Source organism: Rhipicephalus microplus, unplaced genomic scaffold, assembly GCF_043290135.1.
Source record: "Rhipicephalus microplus isolate Deutch F79 unplaced genomic scaffold, USDA_Rmic scaffold_21, whole genome shotgun sequence".
In the NCBI taxonomy this organism is placed as follows: Eukaryota; Metazoa; Arthropoda; class Arachnida; order Ixodida; family Ixodidae; genus Rhipicephalus; species Rhipicephalus microplus.
The window spans coordinates 9,041,046-9,057,118 of NW_027464594.1; the positions used below are offsets into that span (position 1 = coordinate 9,041,046).

Here is a 16,073-nt window from a genome sequence, read left to right on the forward strand (position 1 = left end):
TAATATCGTTTTTGTGGTTGTTATACCACATTTCGGCTACGTCAGTGAGGTAAAAGATGACGTAAGTCAATTTGTCCGCGTCATCCCACTTGTTGTTTGCGCTTACCAGTTCGTAGTTAGCGAACCAGTCTTCCACGTCAGTCTCATCAGCTCCGCTAAAGACTTTGGGCTCTCGCAAACGAAGAACGCCGGGGTTGCTGGGAGATGGAGTGGAAGAGCCAGGTTGCGCGTTGTTGGTAGCCATGATGGTAGGTAGCGTTCGGTTGCGCAGCTCCAGGTTGAGGCGACGGCGAATGGCAGCACCCAGGTTCAGGCGACGGGGAATGTCAGCACCCTCCACCAATTGAAAAAGGGTTTATTGGCGACTGTTGCGACGGTGGTCCTACGATGAAACACGATCGGACAACAGATGCCGGCGACACGATCGGTCGAGCAGATGCCGGCGATGATCAGCACGAGCCGAGCGAGCGAAGCCAAGCACCCAGTACCCAAGCGGTGGCGATGTTGTTTGCCAACGATGCGTTTTCTTCTTCACAATATATATATATATATATATATATATATATATATATATATATATATATATATATATATATATATATATATATATATATATATGGGAGGAGGATTGAAAGAGGAAGGACAGGGAGGTTAGAATATTAGAGATGTCTATGTGAATATACACATGGTCATCTATACTGAGATGCGTTTATCCATAGCGTGTCACGCCGATGGACAGTGGACATGGCTATACCATAAGGAGCTCCAACCCTAAATGCGGCGTCTTGCGAGTGGTGAGTGGGGTGCGGGAAAAGGCCACATTACGAGTGGGCTCGCACCAGTGGCCCAGCTAGGAATTTTGTTCTGGAGGGGAGTGGTGCTCACGTTGCAGCGCTACCTCGTCATTGAAATTTCCGAAACAGCATGTACATATATAACAGCAACATTATTTATTATTAAATCACCTTTTCAGTGCTGCACACGATCAACAACGAGAAAACTTTTGTTTCCTCATAAAAAGCTTCATGTTGGTATGCCCGCAGTATCTTTTCCGGGATAAATGTCATCAGTATTTTTCAACTCCAGTGGTTTTCGTGTGTGAAAGAAACAGGAAATATTACGATTATCACGTAATCTTTGAAACTGAACCAGATTTAAACTCAACAAAAGCCCGCTAACAAAAAATGAAGCCCACAAATTAACCAAGACAAGGACAACTACTTTATTTCACATTCTTTATACATATATGCCAATCTCTTTGCACCGTTAGTGTGGGCAGGAAAAAAATAAGAGTGGGTAAGTACATTTCAGATACGTCCAAAACATAGTCCACTAAAAACAGTGTACAGTATGCTTACAGAAAAGCTCGAAAGCGGGCATTTAATTATGCAATCATTGCCGATAACTAAAGAATTACAACATGGTCGCCTTCCTGCCGCATGTTTCGCGTAACATCAATTTCCAAGCTACGTCAGATCTACTGAATTTTCTGAGAAAAGGTGCGCATTTGGAGTATCGGTTTTTTAATGGGGGCAATAGAACGTCTTCATTGTACATACCCGGCGATATGGTAGCCGATGTATTCTTAAAGCACACTGGGGTGGTTGGTTCATAGCATTACGGCTTTGAAAAGAAGGTCGGGAAAGACTAAGCACTTTAAGTTGGCCAACAGAAAATGGTACTTTACACGTTTGACAGCTATTCACTGCAAATATTTTGTGCCGAGTTCTTACCGTTGTACTCTATCACAACTCGACATTCCGCTGTCATGGATGATGTTATACGAAATGCCACCTTAATTCTGATTCGTCGACCTATTTGGGAATCTTAGAGGGCTCATTGCAAGTCAGTTCATGATAATACGGTTGAAACATGAGGAGTATAATGCGCAAAGTATACATGAGGTCGACAGCAGCTACAAGACAAGGTCAAGTTTAACCCAGAGAATGCCGATAAGGACAAACGTATGGATAATGCGATTTGAATCCTGCTGACTATAGTGACTATTCTGCACACATGGAATTCTCGGCGAGCCTTCAATATCTTCGCAGTACTTTAGTAGAAACGGAAACACACACCATAGCCACATGAAAGGAAAAATGCCGAGCGATATAGTGGTTTCATGTACGTACATCTCGTCCCTGCAATACTACCTTTAAAAACTGTTTCATGCTCAGAATAACCATACGAAGTTTATTCCGCATACCTTTCTGCAAGCAATACTTTTAAATGAACCATGACCAGAGTTAACGACATACGTAACCTTGTCATACATGCTTGAGTCTCGATGAAGTGACATTTAAGGCAGCGCTGTTCGTGACTGTGTGCTTTTACTTTGTTTGCAAAAACTACAAGCGTTTCAAAACGCATACATATTTACTGCATTGGTGAAAAAAAGCAAGTTACGTGGAGCAGGGTTGCTGAAACAAAACCATTTTGATATTTGCTCCAGTTCAAAAACTAACCCTGGTCTTGAATGGCCTAGTTCGTCGGTGGGCCTTTTCCACATGGTACTATGTGAGCCTTCAGTATATTTTATTTCTTTTGTTTACTTTGAAAGCGTGACAAAGGCATTTCGTAATGGGTGGATAATACCTGTTCACTATATGTTAGAAATGACAGGGATATGGGATTTTGTGCTAAGCAAACATGAGAGGTTTAAAGACACTGAATTTTCGTTGTCTCAGTGAAAAAAAGAGAAACCATCTTGTGAGTATTAATATTTTTTCATTTTCGACATTGTATAGAAGATGTATTTAAAATGACTGCAGAAACCATGTAAAAATTTCACTCTAAAGTAACTGGATATTTTTGTTATGGACTTGATATAGATAAATCGTGCGCTTGGCTTGATCGCAGCATGTAAGTCGATGACCGTCTTTATTATTATTTTGCTCAAAAGGGAATTGGGGTGTATTACACTCCAGTAACTGGCAGTCGCAGTTCACTTTTCACAACCGGAAGATTTTCTTTAATAAATCAATTTGTTGAGCCTCATACATACATACACATACTGACACACACACACATACATACATACGTGCATGGATACATGCATACCTACAATCATGGCAACCGTCAGAGGAATCTTTGCAGAAACCACGAAATGCAGCAATACGTTATTAAAATATTCTTAAGGCGAAGTGTACACAGTAGCAATAAGAAATCCGCCTAGAAAGAAGTATTATAACTCGAATTTTTCATGCTACCAACTAGTGTATTCTGCTGTGGCAAGGTTTCTTCGTTTGAAGGATTATCAAGCCAGCCGTTTCACTGCACAAAGTTTCATATACAAACATTGCAGCGTAGTCATCCTGGCATGCGTTCAGTGATTCTCGACCAGACACGCGGAAGTGGTCGCGTAAGCTCAGATCCTGCCCTGGCAGGAAAGTGAGGGTCGTGTGATGCTCTAGGTGACATGGGTTCTGTAACTGCTAAGGCCCATGGGTAACAGCGTCAATGTGAAGTTTATTAGGTTTTCTTTTCTGATTTGGCTAAGAAATAACCGAGAGAATTGAACGAATAAAAAAGAACGTTAGTTACGCCACAGTGGCCTAATGCTCACTCAGCGAGGACGGCAGTAGCTGGCTGGCATCACATATAGACAGAACAGCGCACCAGCAGCACAAAACCAGAATTTTCACAGCACCTAACCAGCACAGAGAATCATAATAGAAAGGTTGCACGAAATGAGATATGCTCATCACCATATATATGTATAAAACGCATGCATATTAAAGAGAAGTCAGAGAAGTGAAGCTTACCCATGAATCAGTGAATAGAACAAATAAATGTTGGAAGAGGTAGCCCCGACAGATTATGATACAGACATTGATGAATTACATCGAGCTGTTTTTTTAGTCCGACGTGGTCACGCGTATCTATCGTGCGAAAAAAAGTAGACAGACTCAACCATCTGTGTGGTAACATATGTGTCGGTAGCTTAAGAGATGCGACCTTCCTTTATTGAATCATGTGTTTTATTGTCACAGCTGACAAACTGCGTGTTTTTCATTTATTATGATTCAGCCAGTGCTTCTGGTCCAGGTAGATGAGACATCTGTGTATGCTTAACTTCCAAGGTTTGGTATAAAAGTCATAGTTTATATATTTGAGCAAGCACAATATTACTCGTGTATGTGTACTTCTATCGCCTAAGCTCGGTAATGTAACGCACTTTCGCCCGTACACTGGATCATTTCAAAAAGCACCTGTGTCTAATTGAGTATGTGTGTACGCTTGAACTTGCACACGAAATATACTTGTGCTTGCTCGTGTATGCATGTTTAACTTTTCCATGTTTGTGGTTTTATGCGCTGGGTTGTTTCCATGTAGGCTTACTATTTTTGCTTCATCTTTTACACACGTCCTGAGAAACTTTAAGAAATTTTTTTTTGCTGCCAAGTGGTGTGGCATCTAAAGCGGCCAGCTTGCGCGGCCTTACATGTCATTAGAAGTAACCCGATGCCGCTTTGTGGAAATATTGCTTATACTTATAAGCATAAACTGCAAAGACACTGTCGAGCCATACTTCAAGGCTGTTTCAATATTAACTAAAGATTCGATGTGTTGTCTTCAGCCAGCAGCTCTTTCATGGGTTTAGAGCTCCAGCTCTATTTTTACGGGTGAAGCTCCTTAGGGTCAAGCTATGTGCCTTGTCTGTCGGCGTGACACGCAAGTACTGGAAGCGCCCGGTAAAGGGTGGGGTGGTGCCAGTGCTCGCTCTTGGCGCGTGCTGCTGTTTGAAAGGAGACTGCTAGTGGGTCGGCTTTCTCTCTCTCTCTCTCTGTTTCGACAGTGGCGGTCTTGGAGTGCGTAGCGCAGTTGCGCGGCAACGCAGTCCACAGAGTTTTGGGCTCGCAGAGCGGCAGCGCAAACAAGAGGATCGAGACTTGCGGGCTCGCGAAGCTGCAGCGGCACGAAAACGTCTGCAAGCTGATCTAGAGGCGGCGAGTGCTCGCGCAGCTGCAGTGAAACGGCAGCGCCGGCAATGTACGGGGGAATTCACGGTTCATGATCCCCCAGAGCTTCGCCCACTCGTCATCATTCACTTCGTGAATAGGCTGTGATTTTTCGTATCACCAATAGTTCTCGGTTTGTTTTACCTGGAAAAACATTATTTTTGGTGTAGCCACTGACGGTATTTTGTTAAATTCTGACGGGATGCGTTGCTAAGTAATAATTGCAAAAAAAAGACATGTCTTCGGCAATCGATAAGCGTCAAGTTAATTGCCAGAAACTAAAGAATAAATTCACATTCCGGCTGGGACGTATTCGATTGTGACACCTTCTAAAGTCACTGCCATCCCCAGCCAGTGTAGATTTTACGTCAACTGAGACAGAATGCCGAACACAAAGAGGTGTAAAGTTTGTGCTCTTTTTTACTGCTATTGTTACTAATTCCCACCCTTACACACTTAAGCGATCTCCCCCAAAAGACCCTTTTGAAAAATCAACTGAAACGACGAGGGCGCAACACTAATAAAGTCATCGGCAACAATTGACAATTGCCCCCGAAACGACAGAGATAACGTTGGCCACGAAGGTCCAACAGGGGCTTGATAATTGCGTTATTCTGCATCATGGCTCTGGCGTAAGAGGCTAACTGGCAGTATTAATTATTTCCCCGAATAAGCACAGCAGGCGTTTGCCTGCACTCAAGCCAACTATTACCATTGCCGTAAAAGGAATGACGATTGGGGGCGATGGCATTCTATGTCGACATATGCACCCTCTGTTTGACGCTTGCATTGACAATGTTGTTAACCGCCATGTCATCCCGAAATAATTCAGGAAGCAACATGGTGTGATGTGAGAAATTTGTGTAGCAGTGTAAATAGGGAAGAGGTGAGGGAAGCTTTTCATGTGTTACTGTTATTTCCCACACAATATTTAGCGTACGTCACACCATAAGAACATTCGTTCGCGTGAATCCGTTTGTGCTAGAAGTGGCCTCAAAAAAATAGTTCGTGCTTCCATTTACCGTGTAAATTTTATACACCTGTACACCAAAGTTTCATCAATATGTTGTATGTGGCTTCTTTTTGCAAAGCTCCAAACGAGCCTATAGTATAAACGGAGAATTCGTAAATTCTTGCATTGGCGTTGCAACTTTCGAAGCTTCCCATGTGCTCGAAACTGATTATGTTTTCCTGGAGAAATGTTGAATACAAAAACGAATGTAGTCCACAAATATCTCACTCATACGAGCCACTGGTTAGCTTTTTCATTTTTTTTTCACGCAAGCTGATCAGTGCATTAGCTTTGAATAGAAAGGAACGCAGTAGTTCACCGTTCATTCAATGGTAGCTAAATCACGTCTTTTGCACAATTCATTAAATGTCGCTAGATCACGTCTTCTGCACGTTCAGCCTTCGCCCACCCTGAACACATCACTCCGCGCACGTTCATCAGGTAAGAGTTACCATCTGGCTCTCCCTTGCGGATTGCCTCTCTTGCCTTCCTCTATGCTATTTACAACGACCCTTCAAAACCGCCACTTGCAGCTGCACTTTTGTGCTTGTTTTTTCCCTTTCTTCCAGGTAAGTGTCTTACACTACACAGCTTGTTTAGGAATCCACTTCTTCTTCTTTGAGCGTCGGCATCGCCTCCGGTACGAAGACGAAGGCCTCCGTTGCAGAGGCGGTCGCCTTTTTCTTCCTGAGTTTCGAGCGTCCGGTGACCCATAAGCCAGCCGTGAACAGAAAAGAGAGCGTAAGCATGCCGCCAAGTAGCCGAAACAGACCATCGTAGCTGCCGTAGTTGTCCCTGAAGAAACCTGCGGTAGGCACAGAGTCATCAGTACAAAGCTGAGAGCATTTAACAGGCTGCTGTCACACAGTGTGCCACTGCGCCAAGTGCATCTACCCACACGTTGCACGACCTTGCAAGTGTTATAGCAAAACTGCGGTGCTTGTACTTTAGAGCTATCATTCAGCCCAAATTATTCAAACGAAACTTTTCAAACGAAGCTTGATACGAATTACAGATCTCGCTGGTGGCGTGGCCGTACGCGAGAAAGCCTGTGGCGACCAGCTACCGAGATGCAGCCCTAGATCTGGGTCATTTTCGAACACCCTACTATGCCTTGACAGTGGGCTTTTCGGTGATAAGCCGTTTCTGGTGCACCAATCTGATCTTTTATTGAAGTTATTGGCCAGTTCACGTTGCTACATATCATTGTTGCCAGGGTACCAACGCATGACTTGAGGTTTCGGCGCTGGAGAATATGTCAACAGGCACCATGCCAAAGGCGCAGAGTACCTTCACGCCCCGTTCACAACAAATAAGAGCCGTTTCGCTTACGGTGGGCATCGAAAGATCTAAAACATAACAATCAATGAGAGTAACAAAGAAAGGTAGACGGTAAGGCAAACCAGTTTCCTTGCCCCCATTTAGCCGATTGAGGAAGACCGCACTTACTAGCGCGCTTTCGCAGGCAAAACAGTACAAGCTGCGTGGCATGGTGACATTACAATGGTTTTGCCTGAGGTAAGGTGTTGTCAAGAAACAGTCAGTCAGATTTTGATGCGGGAATCCTAACACGAAACACAAGTCTGCTTTGCTGTGGATTTTTTAGGTAGCTTTTATGTTACCAGTATTGAGAGCTTATAAAAGTACATGCGTTGCTGCTAGTGTCTTTGAATTACTTGATTACAGCACACAAGTATGCTTATTGTTTAAATATATTGCTCATAAATTCAGTATACGAATGTAGTGTCGAAAATGCGTCTTTGGAAATGCTATAGGAGGCGTTGCTATATATGAATATGAAAATGCTTTTTTCTTCAAAACACTTCAAAACAATATAGCCTCAATATTTAGTGAGGTTTATTTTTTACTAGGTAAACCGAATTCAGTTTCCACAAAGTTCAGTTATTCAATTTTCGAGACAATATAATAAGTTCTGCAGCACGAGGTTCCCCAAAAAAAGCTCAATGAAAGATTAGGAAGCTTTCGCTGACACACTAAATTCAGCGACTGGCAATCGGCAGCTCTCACGCAACGTTCTTTTCTGCATTCGAAAGACTCGCTACAAGAAGGGCACTTCTCACTTTTAGGCCCACTTTAATGGCGGGCTCAGTCATGCAGCTTTTGATAGAGTGAACAATGGTGAAATTGATCGTGATACAGGCGCGGAAGGGTGAAGGGCGACGTAAGCTTAAAGGAAAGTGTTGGTGCCGAAGAGTTATGAGTAAGTTGTATGGGGCAGCGTTAGGGCGAATACACGAACGAGAAAAGACATATGTGCTGCACTGTTGTGAGTGCAGCATTTGTGTCTTTTCTTATTCGTGTAGTCGCCCTAACGCTGCCCCATACAACTCACTATGAGCCCTAAACAACCAGCCCACCTGCTCGTTATTCTTCAAGCCCAAAGTATGGTCATCATATGCCAGTGTCAGTCTCATTAAAGGTGGGCTTATATGATGTTGGAAACAAAATGCAAAAGATATTGAGGAATGAAATAATAAAAATGATGAAGGCTGCACTTAAGCGTGCGAGGCTTCACATGTTTCTGCTAGCCTCAAGTTGTTTAGGTCGAGCACCTCTGAAGACACCGAGCGGTCCTTACGTTGATGAAAAAGACCATCAACATAAACATTCCTGTATATCTTAAAGGAAGTAGAAGTGCAATAGAATTCGGCATTAGTATCAGCAGGGTTATTTTTATTTGAGGAATACAGCACTGTTCGCAAAAACGGCTGGGAACCGAAAGTAACTTAAGCGTAAGGGTTGCCTGTTCGAGAACCAGTGCATTTAGCTTGGTACGGCCATTGGCTGAGGCCTGCCTGTTCGGTATTAAATATCTCTGCATAGACAACATGGGCTTAGCCAAGGGGTGAGGGGCTTCCAATTCCCCCACACCGAAAACTTTCAACTTTGTTTGCGTGGATAGTATATACACGCACAAATACAAACGCATGCGTGGACATACGTAAGTTGTAGTTAGCCCCCTTCCCCTCCACGAAAAATAAATTGTGGGAACGCTTCTGGTAGATACCGTTACAAAGCAGGCATAGCAGCTCAGAAACAGGAATAAGAAAGTTGGACATCCTCACGTAACACCGTGTTTGTATGCATTTTTCTCTGTAGTCGTTTTGCAGCAGATTAGCACCACGCTCAAGCTTGAGACTAAATAAAAACTTTCTCATGCTTACCGATAACAGGTGGTCTAGCAAAGCCTGCAATAGCCGTGAGTGTCGTCATAAATCCGTAAGCAATCGGCAGGTTTTTTGTGCCAATCTCGGTAGACAGAATTTCCGGGGCTCCTACCATGATGTAACCGGTCGGGAGGCCCATGACTACTGACATCCCCCAGAACGCTGCTTTTCCCTGTATGTGAGGCGTGAGTTGCTGCAGTAGTCCCAGAGAGAAATATGCGATGGTGAGCAGACCGCAGTTGGAGATGAGGCCGTAGTCGCTTATAAAAGGGACGAACAATCGTCCCACTGTATCCGTGGCTGAGAACATCGTGAGTGCGTGCACAGAGTCAGAAGGGGGCACCCCGATGTCTTCGGCGAAGTCGAACATCACAGTCAGGTATGAATCGAGGAAAAAGGGCAACGCAGCGTAACTAAATGCGTGAAAATAGAAGCGTGGGTACTTTAGTACCTCTAGAATGTTTTTGAGCACTGATGAGGAACTGGATTGCTCTTTTGGAACTGCGGAAAGCTCGATTCTGAGCGCGTCGTCTCGCAGGGACGAGCAATCTAGGTGACATGAATTGTTCAGGCTCACCAAGGTGCCTCTGCGTGCTGACATCATATCGACCGAAGCGGAGCCTCGCGCGACTTTATTGCTCGCGAACATCGATCCCGCTATGCTCATCATGGTACCTCTGCGGGCACGGATTTCATTCAAATCCGGAGCCATGGAGACCGATTCTCCGCCGTATCCCACGCTGCTTGTGATTGTTCCCCGCCGGGACGATGACAGGGCACAAGGATGATCGGATATGAGGGTGCCGCGCCGGGACGTCTTCACGTTGTCGACGAGGCTTATAATGGTTCCCCTGCGATGCCCGACGACGCTCGTTTTGTCGCCGACACTGATGATGGTTCCCCGCCTACAAGTGCTGGCTGCACCATTCGAGACGCTGACCAGAGTGGCTTTCCTGGCTTGCGGTGATGACAGACGCGGCGGTTCAATTTCGAGATAGAGTTTGTCCTTGTCTTCATCTGCATGACCGCACAAGACTGACGCTCGCCCGGTTGTGGGAGTGTAGTACGGAACACTAGAAGTTCCGCTCGTTTTCAGATTGGTGGCGCCACTGTTCCGCACCTCCTTCTCCCATGAAGGTGGATTCACAAGCATGGAAAGGGCCAAGACGTTGCCCAACGAGCCGCCCATTATTAGGAGCGCGCCGCGAAGGCCGTACTCGGCGATCAGAAACTCGTACAAGTTGGGAAACACAAGCGAAGCTACGGTTGCTCCAGCCATGTTTAGGCCCAGCGCTGTGCCTCGCCGTTTCTCGAAATACTGGCTCACACAGACCACGATGCTGTTGAGAATAAGGCCTTGGCCAGTACCTGAAACGGAAAAGATCACGACATGATTTTACGTCTGAAGAATTGTGACAGCGCAACCGAAATTAAAGAAAGATGAGATAACCTATCGCTATACAGCATTTAAAGTAAACACTAGTTTAGGCCGAAACGTATTGCCCAAGTTACGGTATGCCAGCTGGAGTCATGAGAGGTGAATTTCAATTTCGAAATGCCAGCATTTTAATTCAGGTGCGATGGAGATAAGAGGTATGTAATAAAACTACACGTGTGATGCTTAACAAACAAGTCCCATTGATCGAGCTGGCTCGCCTGGTACTTTATTTTTAGTGATGGACACTGCCTTCTTTTTCTTAAAACATACCCAAAACACCACGTTGATAGCACCATAGTGCTAATTTTATTGTAGACTGTTAACACAAAAAGTAAGCTTTAGCAAATACCGTTTTCGAAAATATTCCGTGTGCAATGACAAGTGAGACTACAGTGCACGTAAAGTGTTAACACAAATATCATCACTTCAGTTTTAATAATTACAGCGAAATCTGGCAATTTTTATACAAGCTCTGACGAACGTTTTATTTCTAACTGCGCTTAGATATAACTTTAGAAGTCTAATTTTTTCTTCAACACACAAGCCTACACAAACGTTTGCAGGCACTCCACAGTGACACCACCGGCTAGACGGCCGGTGTGGAGCCATTTGATGAAGAGGGCTGTTTTTTTAGTAGCAGAGGCAATCCACTGCCGCACTTCGGTCTTGTGGGGAAGGGGGGAGGGGGCAAGGCATATGGGGCCTATACAGGATTATTGAGTTGTGCCCGATGATAGGTGCAAGAAAGCGTTTATGTGTCTTTCATCGCCTGACCACTCTATATTGTTTTTATATTCTACTATAAGTTTCTCCTGTGTTTTGTACATCCAGCCTGAAGATGTTTTTACCCAGTATTAGTGCTCGACTGCTGTTCTCACCAACTTCAGTAAGACGCAAAGCTTCTATACGCGAGATGGTTCCTTTTTCATTTTGTTTTACAAAGTCCGCAACTAAATGCGCAATATCTAGTCGGTGCATACCTTGCAGTTTTCTGCAGTGGATGTAAACAAGCACTAGGAGTATCCTCCAATGGAGAAAAAACACATCACAATTAATAAATAAAAGGACAGAAATTGCGACGATAATAGCGGTAGCTGCGTTGTAACTTTCTAGTGAGGTTATTGCGAAACATTTGGGTAAGTGAAAGGGTTACTACGCGTCGGCCTTCTAATCAGTATGAAAATGTTATTGAAGCAGGCACTATTTATAAACATTGTATTTATTATTAAAATAATTGACATTGACACTTACAGATGACAATTTGTGCGGTAATGCATTTTTAATACTAATGTTTGTTTGGCACATGCAACGTCTTTTCTTCATTTTTGATCTATCTCGACATTTATTCGTTCTTTTATGAAGCTTACTAAGATTAATAAGCTGTTATGGTTAGTGTGAGTATCTGAAGAATTATATTGCCACGTAGTGCCTTGCTATGTAATCAATTGTGCGCGCTATTAGGTGGGCCATTGTTGCTTATAGAAACACTAATCAATCAACGAAGAAAGGAAGGATAATAAGGAGGAAGGGCGAGCAGGAAGGTAGCAGAGAACCTAGTCAATGAAGGCCATCTGAAGACAACTTGCTGTGGTAGATCTCACTCAACTCCGAATTATGACCAAAAATTGTATGCCTGCTAAATGGCCTATCGGACGCTGCTTATCAAGGTGGCTGCAGCTTGATGTGTGTTTCAGTTTCTTCCATGCAAGCGAGATCACTAACCGAACAGGAAGCCCGCCGAAAAAGCAAGGAAGATTGGTCCGGTGGCAAAGACCGATATGGAGAGTCCGAGTATGGTAAGAGTGCTTCCAATGACCGATGTCTTGCAAGTTCCGAAGGCCTGTATCAGGGCTCCAGATATGAGACCTACGGAAAGAAATGAGAAGAGAGTTAAACAAGTAAAGAACTGTAAAGCGTGAAATAGACATGTTGTACGCGTCATCAAGTTCATTTTGATTGTTTTCCACACGCTTTGCGGCAAACGTGACGCTCGCAAGGCCCATTATTAATCACTGCTTTAGTGCGTATTCGGCATTAACCCTTCTATTAGTGAAGCGTCTCATTGCCTGTTTTTATCCGTATCGCCTTCCTGTCGTTTGTTTTCTCTAGAAAGTTGCCCCACTGGGGCCAATGCACATATTAAACTTTGTTGCTCATTGCGTTTACACGTCATCATTTACCGGCTCCGCCTACAGCGGGAACAGGTGGGCAGTGTTCTTGCGCCGCCCAGAACTAAACTATCATACCCTGGCAGTCCAGAGTGCCTGTGAACGGACCGCCAAGCTCGGCTTGGTGGTCTCTACGTGGAATTAGCCTGATGGCGCGGTGCCTCCCCAGCGTCTTCTCTGAACCTAAAGTTTTAATCATCATCATCACCATCTAGGTTTCGTCAAGCACAATAAGCAGACGCTAGTGAGTGCTGTTGATGGGTGTGATCTTGAGTTTATATGTGTGTGAATGTGTGCGAATAAGGGAATGCCAAGAAGGCCAGGTTCCTTCAATATTTATTCGGAAGTCACTGTTGTGCTTTCTGAGGACGAAGGGCCAGTGGAGACATATTCTACTTTTGGGGTAGGCATCCCGCACAGGTTAGTAAACTCGTTGCTTTCTTCCCCCTTTTTGCTTCTATTCTCTCTCTCGCTCTCTTTCTCTTTCTCATCTTTATATTCCTCTTTACGGATCCTGCAGCGTGAAGTAACGGAGAAGATGCTTTAATTGTTGACCTCCATGCCCTACACCTTAATTCCAGATGCCATCCTGTCTTCCTTATGGTACTTCTTTGATCCAAACATGTGACCAAACCAGGCTGCTAAAATATGACCAGTTGTGTATTCATTGTGCGGCATCTTCAAACTTCTATCAAGCGTGCGCACAGTCGTTTTAAACTGCCAATTCCTAAAGTGCCGCAAGAAAGACCTTGTCAAAGCGGAGAACGTAGCGCTGTAATAACGAAAGCTGAAGAAGGAGCCTTTTTAGAGTCTGTAAACTCTGTTGTGCAGGACACAGCACGTGCAGTTACAAGGCGTCCACTACGGCAGAAAGTGTCACAATTTTGCGAAGTAGAGAGCATAGGTCAGAAAAACTTGTGGAGCTCACACTCACTCATGAAATATATTTTACCTTTTGGACTGCTTTGAACTCAAGCTCACGAACATTTTCTCCGAAGGAACTTACTGACACTCAAACTCACCAAAACATTGCTCATACGCACTCACTCAGACAGACGGCTCGATCTGAGTCTTAGAAAATCTGAGATAGTCGACTCGTCAGTGAGTACGCCGACCTATGGTAGAGAGGAACACACTACGCCATAGTTCACCTTTCTGTGAAGAAGTGAAGTAGCCACTACAAGCGCACATCAGCAAGCACTGTGTGTACTTTATAGCTACTGCGGCTGATGATGATGAAGAATTTTGTCTGAGCCCTTTGTAATGGTAGGAAGCTTTAACCCGCCTGGTCGTTACGTAATTCGATTGGTTATTGTTTCACTCTTGTACCTCTTTATATATGAATCTGCTGACAGAATTCCTTGCCGGAATGAAGCTTTTATAGGCTCTTTCTGCAAAGGGCTTGAAGCACTGGTGTGACTAGGAGGTAGGATAGTCAAGTGCCAGGTTCGCATCCTGCTTGGCACCGGCGTTGGTAGCTAGCGGCTGACAACGCTGCCAAAATGAAGATGGTGACTTCATAACTGTATTCGCTTCAAAAAGGGCTGATGCTGAGTAGCAGAATAGTCAAGAATTGCGTCATTTTTTTACCCGGATGAAGTGTCGATGCTCCGTCCGGCATCGGACGTTTTAAAATCGGATTACGTACATTTGGCTACCGACGGGTATAATTCTGGAACGAAATCAACCTATAATGCTATGAATTTGTGCATCGATATCTTAAGTACGTTTTAAGCATTGGAATGAGTCAATAATATTCTGCCTAACTTTAACCGTCTGAAATTCTTGTGCCCCTAGAATTCACACGTGGTAGTGTACGGGTGTTTCTTGCCCTAAGGTGAACAGAATCTTCATGTAACTTACAGTGAAGACTAAAGAATTCGAAACTCTGCGAAATTAATGAAAGAAAAAGCATCGTTTCTTGCGCCCAAAACTTGACGAGCCCAGGATTTGGGGACATTAGGAGGAGGAGGAATAAATGAGGAAGGACAGGGAGGTTATGGGGACATTAGAGTTACTGTATATGCTACTATTAGGTAGCAGAGTTGCGCCAAAGTACGCCATCTTGGGTTCAAATGTCTTGCGGGAAAGCCACTCACCACCCTCGTAGGAGCAGCGCTCGCGCTCATAGCGTTGTCTTAATTTTTCTTAATGAAGGTACAAGACAAACTCAGTTGCTATGGTCACGCCTGGAAGTCTTGATTTTATGCTTACGTTTTTGGTAAGTAATAATGAAAAAACGTGCGTCAGCTCATTGAACCAGATGTACATAAGTACAATAATAGTAGGCCACACATTAGCTTCAGCTTATTTTGGACCGTTTTTTCCATTTACATGAAATTATTTTTCACTCTTGATCGTTATCGATCCAGGGATGGAATATTTTCATCGCGATGAGCTCATTCGTTAACTGTGTGAGTTAACCAGCTAAAGCTTTGTAGTATTCAACTAAATCGAGCTGGATAGCGATCGAGAGTGGCCGTGCGACGCCAGCGTTAAGCGTGCATCTCGTATGACGATCGTGTTAAAGTCGCTGCTCACGACAATTGGTGTGAATCATCGTTCAACAACCCTGTCGTGTCCAACATTCTTTTCGCTTAGGGTTTCAAAGCAGCATTCAATTCACGCACTTGAAGCAACACCTTGCCGATTCAAATAGCTGTATTTTAAGTTATCTCTTTATATTTAGCCTTTTTACTGCCAGACTAATGTGGACGTATGCAGCTGACACGCACTGCTTAACTCTGCATGTATTACATATTCACTACTGCATCTGTGTTTAATACAAATGGAGGAAGTTTTGCAGTGCCGTGGACAGATTAAAAAAAAAGCCAAGCGCATGGGCATCAGCAAAGAAGTGGAAAAAAGGCCCTTGCCCCCCTCAAGCCACAACAGCACTTGCCCTCACCAAGGCTAAACCAGTGCTCTCGCTCTCCCTAAGCCGCAATGTAACAATGGTTTTCACGCCCAAGAGGAAATCCTGCCGACGACAAAGGCCAAGTGTTTATTCCTTCCGACGGAACACTAATCTTTCTATAGCAACACCCGCTGCACCCGCGTCTAATCACATGGGCTCTACGTAGTACAATTCAACACAGAATGCATTTGATGCCGCATTTCTCGTGAACAACAAGCAGCATGGCTACATTACCGAAGAAGCGCGGCGAGAATGACGGCAGCCGTTTTCAGCCCCGCTTGATCTGCCCGGAATCTGTGCAGCGTTGGCTTCTCCGCAGTGCAAATAAACCATTTACCACCACGTGATGGCGCTCGGCGAATAGGGGCGCTGAACTCCTGCAGGCGGAG

The 16,073-nt window shown here is 44.4% G+C and overlaps 1 protein-coding gene across 3 annotated transcripts in view; it reads right to left on the reverse strand.

Moving 5' to 3' along the window:
• Nucleotides 1-1,198: 1,198 nt before the first annotated feature.
• Nucleotides 1,199-16,073, reverse strand: part of LOC119170346 (uncharacterized) — a 44,820-nt gene continuing 29,945 nt past the window's right edge. For all 3 annotated transcript variants that reach the window (XM_075883806.1, XM_037421487.2, XM_075883805.1), the window contains exons 3-5: nt 12,322-12,465; nt 9,159-10,529; nt 1,199-6,778 (exon numbers count right to left, since the gene is read on the reverse strand). In XM_075883806.1, the coding sequence (XP_075739921.1) occupies nt 6,570-6,778; nt 9,159-10,529; nt 12,322-12,465 (1,724 nt within the window). In that variant the 3' untranslated portion in view covers nt 1,199-6,569. The remainder of the gene's footprint in view (nt 6,779-9,158; nt 10,530-12,321; nt 12,466-16,073) is intronic.